Below are 17,732 nucleotides of genomic sequence, written 5' to 3' on the forward strand. Positions count from 1 at the left end.
AACGGCTCAACCAGCCACCATCTGTTGTCCCTACAGCTTAACCTCAAAACTGGTACGGAAGAGCTGTTTCAAATATTAAAATATGTCTTTTCCTTTTTCTTTTTTTGTCTTTGACAATCATAAAATGAGACCCAACTTTCACAGAGTTACACAACACTGCCAATTAAAAAAAAAGATACAAAAACTCTTGCCTGATAACTTTGGACATTCTGATCAAACAGCAGTTTTTGTCGTGGTCCTCAGTGGTGATGGAACAAGTCAGGAGTGTGCCCAGGACCCAACACAGTCTCACCACCGGCCGACTCACCCTGTGGCTTTAACCTCTTCACACCAAATGAACGTTGAGTTGAAGGGAAGCAGGAAGTGACACATTCTTGCAGTTATTTAGGTTTAGTTCAGGCAGTTTGACCCTTTGGCTCCAGTAACCTTTGGGTCTAGTAAATGGTAAATGGACAGGTTCTTAAATAGCACTTTTGTACTCTGAGCACTCAAAGCACTTTACACAACTTCCCTCGTTTAGTCCAGCAACTGGTCTCCTCAGTTCCCAAACATTTATGGACTGTTAACAGAAGACGAAAATATAGGTTTATGATATTCCCAAATCATAGCATTCTGGGGGTTTTTCACCTTTGTATGAGTTGATGTTATATTTCCTTAAAATGTTTTAGCTGACATATGTTTTTGTTGTTAAAGTACGCAGTTTTACATTTGATTCATTTGAATAAGCACAGGCAGGATCCAAAGTGGCCTTCATAGCTTTGTGGACTGTGTTTCAGAGTAGGTTAAATGTTGCTAACAACTTTGTTTTCCATACTTCTGAGCTGTGTTTGCTTGTTGGGGAAAAACGTAATCACCACTTATTTCTATATATTTTTCTTGGGAAAAGAACAATGAAAGTAAAGCATAGATGAAAATATAGTATACAAGCCACAAACCATTTTAATGAGTTTGCAATTCAGTATTTAGTATGACCATCTCTTTTCTTCAGCACAGCCTGAACTCTCTTAGCTTTCTTCTTAAGTTGTTCTCCAGGCTTCTTGAAGGACATTCAAAGCTCTTCTTTGGCTGCCTTTTGTTCAGAGCTCTGTTGAGATGATGTAACACTGCATCAGTGATGCTGATGTCCGAGCTCTGGGAAGGCCCGTCCGTGACTGATTGTGTTCCATCGTTTGTTTTTTATCCATGTATGGTTTTAGTGCACTGGCAGTGTGTTTGGGACCATTGCAAAGCTAGAAAATGAAGCAGTTCCCAATCAGATGCTTCCCAGATGTTGCTGCGCAGGGATTCAGAATCTCCCACTAGGTTTATGTATTCTTAATGCTATCAATTTTGATGGGATCCCCAACATCACTGGCTGAAATGCAGCCCCAGACCATGACAGAGCATGATTCTAATTGTAATGCAACATTGAAAGTATCAAATCGTCATAATTCATTTGTAATGTATGCTTATTGCGTCATCTTCATTATAAAGTTGAAAAATATTTTATGGCTCAATTTTCCATTAAAAGTTGCCCAAACGTGGCTTATTTGATAGTAAAGGCTGCAGGCCCCTCGGTATAAATAAAGCTTTTAGTTTAAGCTTTTTGTCACTGATCAGAACGGACAGTGGCGAGGATGTTTGCCTGCGGAGTTGGCGGCGTCTGCTTGTTAGTGACTTGGTTGTTTCTGTTGTTTATTAGGCTTGACCTCTGTAGTCTATTTGCCGTGCATGTTTCATCCTCATGGCGCTACTGTTGAACCTTTAAAACTGTCTTTGTCACTTATTTCTCAAAAAAGGAGGGAAAAAAGGGTCTCGGGCTAACGAGTCAAACTGCATTTCAACAGTGGGAACTGTTTAGGCATCCCTGCTAGATTTCAGTTACACCGTCGGATGTTTTTCCTTCTCTTGATCTGCGAGCTCGCTCATTGTTGCTGTGATTTTTGTAATTGTATCCTTGTCATTTTTTTTTGTTTCATACTTGTTATCTGTTAGACCTGTCTTCTGTTTTCCCCTCATCATTTCCAGCTCTACTTTCCCTCTCTTACTCCTGCTTGGGTTTTCTGTCGCTCACATTTTTTTTTCCCTGCTGTCTCTAGCTTCTAAGTAGATGCTTGACACCTCCAGCTGTGCTCTGAATTGATTCATATGCAGAAGGTGCCTGGAGAGGGAAGAATATACGATAATACATTTGTAAGCTAATCTCCTGCTTAGCTCATGGCTAGTAACTGCCATAATCAATTATGCACCTTGTTAATAACTGAAGTTATTTTCCTGCCCTTGCTTACATTTCTAATGCATTTGCTCTTTCTCTTGTCTCTGGTCATTTCTGTCATTCTCCTTTTCTTTTCTCAGCCAGGTATTTTTAGGAAAGTTTTAAAAAATACTTGAGGACAATAAATTTAAAGCAACATGTAAGACGACGTAGTAAATTTCTCTTTAATACAAGTAACTGGCCAGGCAGCGAAAAGTGTGGCTTTTGTGATCTTAATGGTGCTTTTAAAGCTACATTTATTTATTTATGTATTATTCTGTACATAATGTCTGTCTAACCCAAGTTCAGAGTAAAAAACACTTTTCTTTGTGATGAATGCGTCTTCTGTTAGTCTAGAAGCACAATGCTTAATATCCCTGTAATTTTACTGCGCTATGGACTGAGTGTCTCTGCAATTTGAATCCCTTCATTGTTGATTTCAGATGTATAAGCCGATTGTAACTTCAATACCTTATTGGAGCACAGAACAGACATAACACAATGAACAGATGCACTGTGATAGCATTCATTTGAAGGGGTTGGACTGAAATCACCTTGTAAAGATTAATTATTTGAGTGCCTTGTGTTGTTGGTGAGTCATGTAAAAGCGGTTTCTATTTTCTTTTGCGACTTTAGCAGTAACACAAATCCAGTTTCTTTTAAAATTAGTAAAACTCATGCTGCTGTGGTACAGCTGTGCCTCAAAGTTTTGGCTGTAGCACAGAGTTTGATCTTCATGCATTTTGCAGCTTCAGCTGTTGCTGGGGGAAGAAAGGTGCTTTTAGGGACTTTTAATGGTCTAACAGTCTTAAGGTAAATAATGTCAGTACCTGCTCATTTTTACAGAGTTTCAGTGTTTGCTGTACAACCCAGTGAACTAGATGATGTTGTATACAAGCCTTGATTATACTCAAGACTGGGGCCATGATGCTTAAGTAGTCATTCCTGTCATACTACTTTAAATTCTCCTGCTTGGGACCCATTCATAGTTGATGCGTTGTAATATAAATGCTCCACCAACGAGTCTGCACGGTCACAATAAATGATCAGATGTGGATGTCTGCGTGGACCCTTGCTTTCACAGATTAATGACAAAATATATGTCACTCGGACCCAAGTGGATCCTAGCGGACTCAGGGACATGGAAGGTGTAATCAAGGCTTTAAAGCTGGGCTGTCTGTACCCTTGTTAAACAACTGATTAATGTGTAGTTTAAGGTAGTGCTGTTCACTAAAAACAAACTGCAGCGCTACTGCTGCTAGCGAGAGAAAGAAAGGGAAACACCAGGGAGCTTGTTTCCACCCTTCCACCATGAGCTGAAAAATACTGAATTATCTCAGAGAGCCTCATTCACATAAATGGAAGGATATCATCGAACCACTAAAAGCGCTTATTTTTCCAGCACTGTTGGTCCCACATGACCTCTTCAGTATAGGAGCTAGCCATATGAACTAGGTGGCTCAGTGTAATGCATTCTTTCTTCTGTAACTAACTTTGAACATCAGTTACATTGGATAGAGTATAATTTTAATAGGAAAATTGTGACACTTATTTTCTACCAATGCTTGTTTCTATGGTTTCTTATAATTTCATGGAAAATGTATCTGGAATACGTGACTGTTCAAAAAGGTGACAACATTTAAAACTCTCATTTTTACCTTATTTTGATACCAAACTCGTCTTATTAAAATGTTTCCAGTATAGTCATAGCCCATAGTTGTCATGGTAAGAAGGTCACACTTGACTTCTTTACTAAAGAGTTAATTGTACAAAAAGTATGTGCTCAGTTTGCAACGTTTAACTGATTGTTATTTATTAAGTCATTCATTTCTGTAGACATAACTGAGGTTTGCAGTGATGCACACATGCTCAGTGAAACAAAAAGTTAAAGAAACAATACCTGGAATCTTTGTCTGACCGTTATCCAAACCTGTAATTTCAGTCAGCCCATCAGACAGAAACGCCCTCTTTCTGTTTTCTTTCATTTTATGATGATCGATCAGTGTAGCCGCTTACCAGACGCACATTAATTTCAGTTATAAGCAGACAAGCCAACATTAAACTAGCGATTTAATTAAATGACTCTAATGATGGTGTTAATATTGATTTCATGCATTATCGTCCTTGATTGGCAAGTTTCTAGCGATCACTCTGACCATCAGCACTACCTGTGTCACCTTTCTGCTGTTTGACCGTGTGGTCATGGCAGTGTTTCCCAACCACTGTGCCATCATGAGAAGTGATCAGGTGTCCTGTGGAAGATTATCTAGTTTCACCTGATTGGTATTCTAAGCGACCGACGTGAGTAACAAGCAGAACTATTACATTCTCTTCCACTAGAGGGCAGTACAACTTCTTGCTCCAATTAAATGGGTTGCCAACTGCCAGTAAAACAGAAAAAGATGGAGAAGAAATTACAGTGTCATGAGACAGCGCAGCGCACAATAGCATTAAATTATTATTTGAAAAGAAAAAGTAGTCAGTCTGGTCTGAGTCCTGGAAAAACTTCCGACCCAGATGAAGGCCCTAGCATGAGTAGTGGTTAAAAGAAAGCAAAAATGGTATATTGAGGACAAACTGAGCCAATTCCGCTATTCCTAGTGTGCGGGGGAAAATGATCAATATGCTTTTTGTGACGTTTTTGTTTGGTGGTGTGCCGTGTGATTTTTCAAATGCGAAATATGTGCCGTGGCTCCAAAAGGTTGGGAAACACTGGGTTATGGTGACAGAGCGCTCTGATTTAGCATTTCCACGTTGCCAGTTCAAAGGTGGATCGAGTATTGAAAGCAAAGGTGCTGTGTGGTGCTTAATATTGCTCTAAATACAGTCAAAAATAAGACTTAGACTTAGAGATGCTTATTTAGTTGTGGCTTTTTGTCTGGAGGGCAAAAAAGCATCATTGGGTAACAGACATGAACGGACAATGTCAGGTACCCAACAGAAAAACGGACAGACTCAATAAACATCAGTGTGTATACTTGAGCCATCCTCTTTAAGTGTATCGTGGTGGTGCTGCGGTGTGTTGTGTGTAAAGCCACGCTTGGCTGGCTGTTATCTACCATAGACTTGCAGGTCCCTGGAGGGACACCAGAGGAGTCATCTGATTCACTTTCACTCTCGTCTCTGACTGCAAATTAAAACGGGACCAACACAGACAGACACAGATAGAAAGGAGTGCAGCTTTTTTTTCTTTTTTTTTTTAATTAAATCTCTTCTGATTCTACCTAATCCCCACCAAACAGATACTTGTCTAACATAGAAAATGAACACATGAGCAATTTCAGTCTCTCTTTTCACCTGCATTAACATGCACCAGCTGCAGCCTTTCACCCGACAGTGGAAGCGTCTCTCCCGTCAGAAGCCCTCTCGCTCTTTGTCTCTCCTCAGTTAAGGTCTGTTTATGAAACACAGACGATTGACTCTGATTTGATTTGGCGTTCAGCAGCCCTGATAATTATGATGAATCTTCCCCCCGCTGTACGTGTGTGCATGTGTGCGAGTAGACGCTCTTCACCTCAGTTACTTGGCGGTGCTGCTGCTTTTCAGTGCCACTGAGATCTGAGACCTGCGATACAAGAGCTTTAAAAATATTGATTGGCATTAATTTGCCTGGAGCACCAGATGTGTAAGATTTAGTGCATCAGGGCACTTCAGATAGTGACAACCCGTCAATCTCAATGATAGTTTGCAGGTATTATATTTTTCTACATATTGAGTTTTTCAGTGTAATAAATGCATCCATCTGGTGGTTTTTGAACTTTACAAATTATGTGTGATGTTGTAGTGTCTATAGCTAATTATATACTGCTTGTCTAATGTGGAAACTTCATATATGGCTTTTGCCAGATGCTACAAGCTTCATACTAAGGAAACATATCCTGATATGACAATAATAAAATTCTCCTATTTGAATACATTTCACTATATAATCAAATAGTGATGTGATTGTATAGTGAGTGAAACCTGCGTTGGTGGTATGATTTGGAAATGCTAGCACTAACAAAAAGATAGGAGGTTGAAATTTAGAGAGGCAAGGTTGAGAAGGTTTGGACATCTGGATAGGAGGGATGGTTAAGATGTTGAACAAAGGATTTTGAATATGGTGCTGCCAGGCAGGAGGGAAAGTTCATGGATGTGAGGAAAAGAAGACATGCAGAGGGTTGATGTGACAGAAGAGAATGCTAGGGATAGGATGAGATGGAGGCAGATGAGCCACTGTGGCGACACCGTAAAGCAAGCAGCTGAAAAAAGATGATCTAGGAGATCAGACAGAATGGCAGGGGTCTCGCTCCCAGTTGTTCAGAATGGAACCCCTTATGTTTCTAGAGAAAGCATGTGGCTTTCTTCATAGTCTGTGGAAATGCTGCTGTGGTGGTGGGAATGGCAATCTAAGAAGAGAGATTTGGCTTAAAGCTTTTCTAAAGATGTTGTTTAGAGTCACCTTTGTTTCCTCCCAATTTGCAGTCTGTGTGTCCAAACGCTGCCCCCGTGTTTATTTGCCTTTCTATGAAACTGTGCTTTGGCAACAGTGGGAAAGAAAAACTCCCTTTTAACAGTAAGAAACCTCTGTCAGAACCAGGCTCAGGGAGGGGCGGCCATCTCCCACGACCGGTTTGGGTTGGCGGGGGGGTGGTATGCTGAATTCAAATAGCTAACATAATTCAGATTGTCTGAACACTGCAGCTTTTCCTTTAATGCAAAAGAAGGCAAATGAATCTGTCTTGGAGGCCTGGGTCATAAATTGCCTGTTTCTTCATTAAATTAGTTTAAATGGTGAATTGTTTTAAATTATCAAATTAGATCATACAGATTTATGACACTGGATGTCTAATTAAAAGCAGAATTGGTGGATCTGTTGTGATCCTACAATTCTGGTAGAGGCTAATTAGCCTCTGCCGCTGGTTCAGATCATCTCATTGTGCTAATAGGCCAATGTGCCAATATCAGTGAACAAGCCACATGTGTGCCAAACAACAGTATCAGTGCATCTCTCACATGAAACCTGGATTTATTTAAAGACCAAACATTTGGAACAATAATATGTCTTTAATCTTTTATTGATATTACTTGCATATTAAGGTTGTTTTATTCAAGAAATGCATGTTAAATATTCAGTTATATGATTGTTCTACATTCTTAAAACATGTTGTGCTAATCTGGAGCTGTGGAAATTACAAAAACATGTATTATGTTCAGAAATGTTTAATTATACTTGATACATTTGGTGTTACAAGGTTAATCTTTTGTAAATTCCGATTGAATTGTTTACTTTTTGTTAGAAATGAATGTGATTGCATGCATGTTTCTTGGGGGAACCTAATTTGATCGCCTATGCTTTTGATTACATGAATTGATGGTCCTTACTGTTTGTGCTTCATTCTCTCTCTTTCGTCTTTCTCTTTTTATCCTGCTTTGTTTCTCTTCCTCCTTCACTCTTTCTGTCCCCTAACATATCTAGTCTGCAGATGAGATAGAATCAATGGTAAGCTTCATTCTGACCTTCAAAACTTCCGTCTCTTTTGTCCTTTCCATCTATTCCACTGCTTTCTCTCGGTGTTCCCTATTGTGCTCTTGCACAGGCTACGGGTCACTTTAAAACAAAATCGAAAGTACCATTTATGTGTTGATTAGAGTCATTCTTAATCATTTCTGTTGAGCTGAAATCCTTGACAGCTGGAAGAGTGAAATATCTCTAAATTGCAGCATCTCGTGAATAAAAAAACCAAAAACAACTTTGATTTGATTGAATTCAAAGCAAATTAAACCCCTCCTTTCCTGCTTCCTTCCTTCCTCCTTATTTTTTATTTTTATTTTTTAAATACACTCACTATTCTAGGCTCTTCATCTCTTCTCAGTTTAATGCTCCTCCAGCCCTTTCATTCAAGTATTCACATACCTTCTTCCTACTTTTAATAGTCCCTATTCATTCTTTTCTCTCCATTGCTTCCGCTCTTCGTTTCATTATTTTGACCTTGCTTTCTTTATACATATGGCAACATTTATCTGCTGTATAAATATATAATGTCTGTCACAAAGCACTGGAATAAAATCACGTTTTGTTGCCATAATGTATCAACAGCAGTTATGGCTGTAACAAATAATTGATTTCTTCAGTTAGTCAATTCAGTGCTTTTTAAAAGAAATTGCCAGTATTGGCCCTCATTTACAGAACTAACTATACGTGCATACAAATCTCTGTATGTAATTATCCATACAAACGTTTCACAGACAAATCATTCATTTATCAATATATTTGTTTGTACTTAACAAAAGAATGAAATCTTGGCTGTCTTAGGAAATGTACATCCAACTCTTTAAAATAACTACTACTAATAATGATGATGATGATAATAATAATAATAATAATAATAATAATAATAATATGAAGAATAATATGAAGAATAAGAATAATAAGATTGATAGTAGTAATAATAGTAGTAGTAGTAGTAGTAATAACACTTTTAGTAGTGGTAGTGTTAATATTATTTCCATTTGTCCATTATTTATAATTTTCTAACATGGCATAAGACATGCTCAGAATTAATACATAAAAAATTCAATTGCATTTAAAGGAAACAAAATGGAAAGGTGCTGGCCTAACTGTTTAAATTTAAACACATTCCTTTATTCCTCATCATTCATCAAAAACATCAAACACTCGCTCGTTTTCAGGCTTCCTTGTCTGAGAGAATAGTTTCAGTTTCTTCAGACTTGGACTTTCTCCTGCTTCCCTGCCTCAGAGGTGCAGGCTTTTTATGCTTCACCGGGAGAGAAATGTGGACAGTATGCAGCTCGCGTTCAGAATGATGGTTCAGAATGATTAAGATTTTCGAATTTACGGCCAGTAGTAAGAGCAAAATAGGCCGGTGCGCACGTTTCCTAAATCCAACAATGATTGTATGCACTTGTTTTTTGCACAGGGTAAGAACGTTTCCATGCACGTGTTGGTAAATAAGTGCCATTGTCTTTGCATTTCTCTTGTGTCTCACGTCTCTGTTGCGGGCTATGCTTCCTTTTCCATTTTTCTGTCTGCTCTATGTCTCCAACACAAGTTTTTTTTTAATTAATTAATTTTTTTCTGCTGTCATTCAGTCACTGTGGTGTAGATTTGCATGTGTATGCATTAGGGCTGCCACGATTAGTCGACTAGTCACGATTACGTCGACTATCAAAATCGTCGACGACTGATTTGATAGTCGACGCTTCGTTTGAAGCTTTGTAAGATCACAAAAGACGCAGGAATAAGTTGTAGGATTTAAGAGTGTAATAACGGACTGAAACAGAAGATGGCAGCACTGCATGTACAAGGATGCCAGCTGCCGTTAAACCCCGAAGAAGAAGAAGTAGGTCTGTCCCAGAATTCATAGCGCAGCCCAGCTCAGTTTCCAACAATGGCGGCAGCTAGTTAGTTTTAATATTACTCTCATTATTCTTTCTGGGTCACAAAATAAACGTTTAACATATTATCAGGCGAGAATGTAACTGTGTAAACCTCAAATATCTGCTCAGTTTATCAAGACACCACATATTTTCAAAAGCGCTCCGACGTTTTCGGAGACGTCTGTTACCCACTAGCTCGATAGCTAGCCGGGGGCAAGGCTCACTAGAGCCCGTGAGAACACCGGACTCCCGGCAAATCGTTTTCAAACCCACCGCCGTCTTTCGCTACTCAGGTTAAACATATATGAGTCACTTAGATAACTTAAAAATGATATTGTTTGGCTTTTTTTTTAGTATTTTATTTGTTCCTGAGTAAATCGGTTTGGCTGAGATTAAAGTTAAAGTTTTCACACAGCTGAATAAACGTCAAGCAGACAGCTGATTATCAGAAGTGTGAGATGCTCAAGAATATACTCCGGTGTCCCGTTATATTTTAGATAGCGAGGAGTTTATTAAACTTCACCGAAACAATCTGCAAATTTCATTAAAATTTAATAAACTACCATCTTGTCTTTATTTTTAGTTAGCACATACCTTAAACACTTAAAGCTGTAAGCTAATGATAGTTATATAAGAGCAGATGCATGCTGGTGCAATAAGCTGTACATTTTACGTCCAATGGATGCATGATCTGATTAGTCGACTAATCGCAAAAATAATCGGTGACTAGTCGACTATCAAAATAATCGTTTGTGGCAGCCCTAGTATGCATGTCTGTCAGCATGCTTGCACTAAATTGCACTTGTTCATGTTTCTTTGTGTGTAACTGCCATCTTGCGGCTTCAAAACTACTTGTAAATAACATGGTTGGATGTTAGATGGTGCTTATGGGAGGGAGTAAACGAGAATCCATGGGTGAATAAACAGAGGGGTGCAGGTGAAAAGAAATAAAAGATAAAAGTCTGATTTGAGAGCTGTGATGATCTCTTTGTGGCATTTTTTTCTTTTTGCTTAATCGATACCTTAAAGCTGGACTTTGCACAAAGAAAGGGACAGACAACTTGTGTGTACCTGTATCACTCATGTTGTAACAACATCTGTTTACACTGTCACACTGTGAAAACTCTATTTTCTTGGAGACAAAATCATGTCCCCCATCTTGAGGCTCTTAAATCTTAGATTTAGAAGATATGTTAACTCTTTTTTTTACTGCACTAAGTCACACGCTGATCTGTACTGCATCCATTTGCCAGTGCTGTATTTGTACAGTGGTGTCCAAGAGACTCAGACCAGATCAAGACAAAACAGAAAACATATTCATCCATCCACTTTCTGACACTTATCTAGGGTCGGGGGGCAGCAGTCTATTCATAGTAGCCCAGAACTCCTTTTCCCCAGCTTCCTCCTCCAGGCATTTCAAAGCCATGTCCTAGGCCTGCCCCGGGGCCTCCCCCTGGTAGGATATGCCCAGAACACCTCACCCAGGAGGTGCCCAGCAGGCATCCTAGTCATATATCTGAACTCTCTCACCCCTCCCTCCCCCATTTCCTCTCTAAGGGAGAGCAGAGCCGCCTTTCAGGGGAAGCATCACAATCTCATTCACAGAGTCTGACTAAAATAAAATGGGAGCCACTGTTCACCCATCACAAATATGGCTGTGCCCCAAGTTTCCAGCTGAACATTATTTGCTATACTTTCAAAGTGAGAATAAGAGGCCCGAAGTCAGATTGTTATTCTAAGCAAAGATTTCTCAGCATCGAATAATGCAGAGGTGAAATGTATCTACTCTAAGCTAACTAATTATCTTATCTTGTTTTGTCCATACAAAAAACATAATTGATCACAAGCGCAAGGGAAATATATGTGGGCTGTTTCTTGGCTATAAGAACTGACTCCACAAGAATATATGATGTAATGCATTAATTAGTAAGCTTTCAAAGTATTTTTGGTGTCAAACTGTCCTTCAGTGGGTTAAAACTGTCGCATCCAAAGGACAGCTAGCCAGACTAGGAGTGACCGCTCAATCATCATGTTCATCAAACTTCTTTTTATGGAAAGATCAAACAACAGCTTCAGGACAGACACAGATTTTGCTGAATGAAGGCTGCAAATTCAGAGGACGTGCTGAGGAATATTCTGCCTAATCTGGAGTTTGATATCTGCCACAAAGCGACTCCACCCAGACGGAGTAGATGTAGTACTTCCATGTAGTTTCCATCTTTTGAGAGGGATTCACAATGTAGCAGCATAATGAGCCCAAACACACACCAGATACACACCAGTCCTGGTGCTTCTTGACCTTTGCAAGAAATACAGGCACCTGAATCTGACCCCAAAGAAAATTTAGAGTACTTGGACACTGAGAGAATTCATTACATTACTAACGTGTTTTGCTAGGTCCTGAGTTGTACTCCACCATCTGCCCGAGACCTTTGTGTGGCATGTTCTCCCCATGTCTACAATGGGTTCTCTCCAGGTACTCTAGCTTTCTCCCACTGTCCAAATACATGCATTTACTGGCATTAGGTTAAATAGTGATTCTAAAATGCCCATAGGTGCAAATATGGGTGTCAATGGTTGTCTGTCTCTCTGTATTAGACCCAAAGAATTCAAAGAAACCACGAAAAGCCAAAAATTGACATAACATTTATGACCATCATGAGTGTTGGTAGGCTTTTTTTCCACAGCTGTATAAACTCACATTCTGTTGTTATCATTTAACATAAAAATACTGGTAACCCATCTTTCTATGTCAGGTTACATTGATTTTCTGATTTTAAAATCCAATTTTCAGTCTGATATAACAGCATTAACATAACTTTTTTTCACCTCTCCTTTCCCATTGACCTTAACTCGCCAGCCTAAGTGGCAAACCACTGCCTAAAATGTTGTAACTATAATATAAAATAATCTTAAGTGAGTTTATCCTGGATTCCATGGATTTTCATCCATTGTTCTATTTGATACATTTGGGTTGGTTTTTCTTTTTCTTTACTTGCAGGTTCAGCAGCTACAGAAGAAAGACTCACAGCTGAAAGCACTGGATGCCTTCTACAAGGAGCAACTGGCACAACTGGAGAAGAGGGTAAAACATTTACACAATCACACAACTAACACATAAACAGGTTTCCAGCAGCATCATTTTAGGTTTCACTGGCTTTTGAAAACTTGCATGGTTGCAGTCTTTAGGTGTACAGGCATGGCCAAATTTGATGTACATGCATACATAAATATGGTCACAAGAGGAGAAATGGCACAACCAGATCATCTACAATGTATTTGAAATATTATTGCCTTTGAAATAGTAGTTTCAAAGACAAAGACCAGGTCTACAACCACTCACAGTCAGTTGCTGTCTTCAAAGGGACTTTGGTGCATCAACATGGCAATAAAAGGTGGAGTCGGTCTGCTATTAGTTTACAGCTGATCTGGGCCAAGTTGTAATAAAAACATGATTGACTGTAATAAGTCTGCAACACTGTTGTTGCCATAAATGTTAAGGAGAAATTAAAATGCACATTAAGCAGAAACAAAAAATCAGAAATTCCTCCACAAATGGTGACCTGGTTGCTATAGGATGGCAATTTACTGCAAAATGACATAAGTTCTTGGCAATTTTGTTTTTATATAGGCATGTAAACAGAATACAGCCAGCTGACTTTATTCCAAAGAGACCTATCATAGATAAGTTGGCACAGACAGACTCAGACTGCTTGCAACCCTTGGTCAATCTGCCTGAGCGATTAATCTATCTGAGTCAGATTTGGAGACGGCCTCCCACCAGATGACCTGTGCAGTTGCCATGCACTTGAATGGGTGGTTTCACAGACAGTGTTGGAAGTGGTCAACCTCTGGGTGACCACTTGGCAAATAGCGATTGCGAAAAAATTCATTCCAATCACCAAGCAACCAATTTTTCCTCATTGCAATGAGGTTGCCATTCGCTTTTTACTCTAGTGTGAGTGAGCCATTATGAAAATCATGTGCTGAAGCATGAGCACGAAGTGGAAACACACTTTTATGTGGACATATTCAACAATATGATCCACATGAATGCATATATTTACTCAGCAGCAACATTATGACAGACAGTAAATTGATATAAATGGTCTCCCAGGTTTGTGAGCAAACAAATGCATCTACAGTAGATTTAACCTGACTGATACAGCGGAGTTCAACATGCACAAACGTGTGTAGCAGAAGCACTCCACCAGGTGTATCCGTAAATGTGATTCAAAAAAAGGAAACAAATTTGAGCCAGCCTGAGCATCTCCAGAGAGCCCTTACAAGCCCTTGCGTTGCCTTTCATCTTTCAGTCTGACATTTGCCAGGCAGAAGAGGTGTGGTTTCAAGTTAAGTCTCAGCCTCACCGGGCGCCACACAAAAAGGACCTTTTCGCGGTCTCTCTGGGGGAAGCACTCCTCTGTACTTCAGACTGACAAGACCTTTATAGGAAATTATGTGTAAAATCCAAGTATTATGTTCTGTTTACCATGGATAATTCAAGCTTGACGGGGACAGGGAGGTGGCAGTAGATAGAGCCACATGGGACAACTGTAACATTGGAGTGTCATCATTCCCCTGTGGCTGAGTGGACACTTTACAGCCACTCTGCTGCTGTGTTACATTTTCTTTTGTTTATTTGTGATTGCTAATTGAGATTTCTTTTCTGTTTTCCAAGTTTGGAATGGTGGTCCTTTAGTTTTAAAGATTTGTGAGCATTTGTGTGGTTGTATGCATGTAAGTAAAGGTTATGTTTAGTGCACCATAAGCCACAATAAGCTGATAGAGTCACTGACTCGGGCAATAGGCTTTTTTCTGCTTGGTTAAATCTGAAGTTAGGGATTTTTTTTTTTAAACCAGGCAAGTCCAATCCTGTCTGGCTAGCCTCTCTGCTGAAGACAAGTAAAAAAGACAAGAAAGAGTTCTTTCTTTCTTTTTCCCGATTGTGTTCCTGTCTAGTTTAAATAACAGAAGGACAAACACAAGCAGGCTTAAACCACCACAGCGCAAAATCTGTATTCCATTTACCACGCAGTCAACCTAAATAATCATTCATTACCTTGATGAATAGTCTCTACACATATTTGAATTAGCCACACACAGAGGTCTTGGTGTCAGATGCTTGGCTATTTGTGTTAGTCTCATTAGTAACAGGTTGGGTTTGCAGAGGGAGAAGAAGAGTGGCAGGCTGGCATACGGGTGGCACAAGCTGTGTTTACTGTAGAGCTTAGGATGTTTACAGACAGTCCTCAATGTGTGGGTATGTGTATGTGCGTCAGGCAAAGGAAGAGGGAGATGTTTTGCATGCATACTGTATATTCAGGTGGATGTGTGCAGTGTATGTAAATTCATGGGTCTATCTGAAAGCTCAGTGTGTTTGCAGACTACACCAGCAGTCACATAAGAGACTGGTCAAAGTGTTCTCGATGCTTGATGTTCAGTTTTCAGTAGATGTGAATAAAGATGAGTTAAGCCAAGCTTAGCTAGGTTTACGTTAATGCATTTATGTGCATTTCATATGTGCCGAGAAATTAAAAGAAGGATTTGTTTGTCATTTGCATATACCTGAGTGGTGTAAGATCAAGCACTGACAATGGTTATGACTATTAATGTCTTTGAACATACTCTGGAAATGGATTTGTCAAATACAAGATGTTTGACGTGTAGCTTAGTCTCAGTTCTCGGTGACAAAGGAAAGAAAATTGCTAAAATATCTGCTATAGGGTATTGCTTTTGCTTTTAAAGACACAAAACATAGTATTTGAACTTTAACTGACCCTAAAAGTCTTGCTTCATCCTAACGAATTGCTCAAGAAAAATCGTTTGCCACTATTTTGACAATGTCAGGAGCGACTTACTGGATAACCTGATTGAAGTGCATCTGTCTTTCATTTGAGAAAATCAATACTAACATTTACCTGCCATGGAAGCATATCTTTTGTTAGTTCTGCAAGCACTTTTTAATATCTCCCTAATTCTTCCTTCCCCCCCCCCCCCCTTCCTTTTTCTCTCACTGGTGGTCTTGCGCTCTCTGTCACACTCTACTGTCATAGTATGGAGTATTGTTTGAAGCTGGTGGAAATAGAGCATACAGAAGGAGATAATAATCCTCCTCCAAGTCTGACAGGTTGCTTGACAGGCTGTCAGCAGGGGCCTCTATGTAGTGCACCAGAAATATCTGCACACTTAAACGCACACTCACTGCTTCACTCCAAATCATTCCAAAGGCAGTACCTTTATTCCTGGCCAAACAGAGGCGGGAGAATATTTCGGACGGCATGCACACAGACACACACTGCTGTGTTTTCATTATTTCAGAGGACAGTACATTGACTTTGATTCATTGTCTGGAGATTTACCGTAACCCTACATCCAACGTGTTAGCCGGTCATGCTAGCCATGAACGTTGTCTTCTTAATGAAATAAATTTACAATATTAGAACTTTTTTTCTAGACAGTGGGATTTTCATAACAAATTTATATCCCCACAGCAGGTGGAATATAAGCACACACATATGCAGGTGTAAACATATAGATCTTTATACATATACACGCACATTGACGCTTACTGTATGTGTGATCCCAGCCCAGTGGAGCCGTGCTGCTGTTCTGATCAGACCTCGAGTACTGCATTAAAAAAACACCTTCGCTTTTTTGCTGTGTTGCACTTTCTTATGGAAACACATACACTCTGAGCCTTATGTAAACCAAGTCGAACTTTAACGCTTTCATCCTGCGAAAAGCTGTCTGCTCAATATGCGGCAGCGAGGGCTTCGGATCTGCTTATTAGTTTAGCTTGTTAGCAGTATTTCCACTGAGGCTGCACCCATCTGGAGATGAAGATAGCAGTTTCATAATGAGTTAATGTTACTAAACATTGCCGAGTTGTGGCTAACATTCCAGTTGCCTCATTATTCTTCCTGAGCAAAAGGAGCACTGCTATAACTGTGGTAAACACACACCATTAAATCCAGCCAGCAACATTCAAGTTTGCAGTGTCCAGATGAAGGCACAGTGAGACTGAAAAAGTAGAAAAATGATTCAAATAAATGTTTTTCTTTTCTTTGTTTTCTTTTTGCAAACTTTGGTTGTTGACTAAATGTTGCATGCTGTGCTTTTATTCTGTATTATGTCATATAAAAATTCAGAAGGTGGTAAATTACACAAGGATATAACACGGAATAGAACACAATCCCCAATTATTAAATAAAATATCTTAATACATATATTTTAAATGTTTTTGGGCAACATTTTAGCTGAATTAACATTTGTAGCTTTTGTATTTTATGATCCCGCTATTAGCTGTAGCTGTACAGCTGCATAACACTAGGGAAATAGTAGTTTTGAAACTGTGGCACCACGCAGATTATTCCGACTGTATGCAACAAACTTGCCATTGTCATGCAACAACAGCAGCAATGATAAAGAAGATCAGGGTAATTTTATCAGTATAAGTAAGATTTGACAGAATAAGTATGTATGTTATAGGGCTTTTATTAGTTTTACAATGTTTCAAAATAATTTTGTTATAGGTAGCAAAGTTAAAATGTACATTACAATTCATTATACAGCATGTAATAAACAAGGGATGCAGCAAAAACACACAATAGCTAACATCTCTAAATACACAATACGTTAAAATGACATGCTCAGTGGTTCTACATGTAAGTGGTTGAATTTATTTTCCTCTCCTGCTTGCAACAAGGTTGCCTTGATGTTTTTACTCTAGTGTGACTGAGCCATTAGAATCTGAGCAGTTGAAAGAGGTACAAATCATTCCCAAACATTGCCCTTACTCACATGTAGAAAACAGCAAGAGATGGTTTGCTTCAAATGCATTTTCAGTATTAGAAACTATTACTTCTGGTGTTTGTGCCGACCAGGAGACCCACTCTGAATCCACTGAATGCTAACCTGTTATGTTCCCACATAGATGCCAAAATATATTTATTTAAAGATATAGGTCACACATACATGTGCATATAAAAATAATGTCGTGTAGGCCCACACATAGTCCAGGGTTAATGGTGTGAAACCATTAAAGATTATTTTGTGTTGCTCAGTGAATGCTGTTGCTGCTCTCAGATCAGTGTAACATGAAGTGGGAGTGTGTGTG

At 39.2% G+C, this 17,732-nt stretch overlaps 1 protein-coding gene across 4 annotated transcripts in view; it reads left to right on the forward strand.

The window, feature by feature from the left end:
- Window positions 1–17,732, forward strand: part of chchd6a (coiled-coil-helix-coiled-coil-helix domain containing 6a) — a 69,194-nt gene that overhangs the window by 16,489 nt on the left and 34,973 nt on the right. For 3 of the 4 annotated variants that reach the window (XM_013273755.1, XM_025901750.1, XM_005454084.2), the window contains exons 5-6: window positions 7,692–7,715; window positions 12,615–12,698. In XM_013273755.1, the coding sequence (XP_013129209.1) occupies window positions 7,692–7,715; window positions 12,615–12,698 (108 nt within the window). The remainder of the gene's footprint in view (window positions 1–7,691; window positions 7,716–12,614; window positions 12,699–17,732) is intronic. The other variant, XM_003449116.4, reaches the window with a different exon arrangement.

Source organism: Oreochromis niloticus, linkage group LG20 (genome assembly GCF_001858045.2).
Source record: "Oreochromis niloticus isolate F11D_XX linkage group LG20, O_niloticus_UMD_NMBU, whole genome shotgun sequence".
Classification (NCBI taxonomy): domain Eukaryota; kingdom Metazoa; phylum Chordata; class Actinopteri; order Cichliformes; family Cichlidae; genus Oreochromis; species Oreochromis niloticus.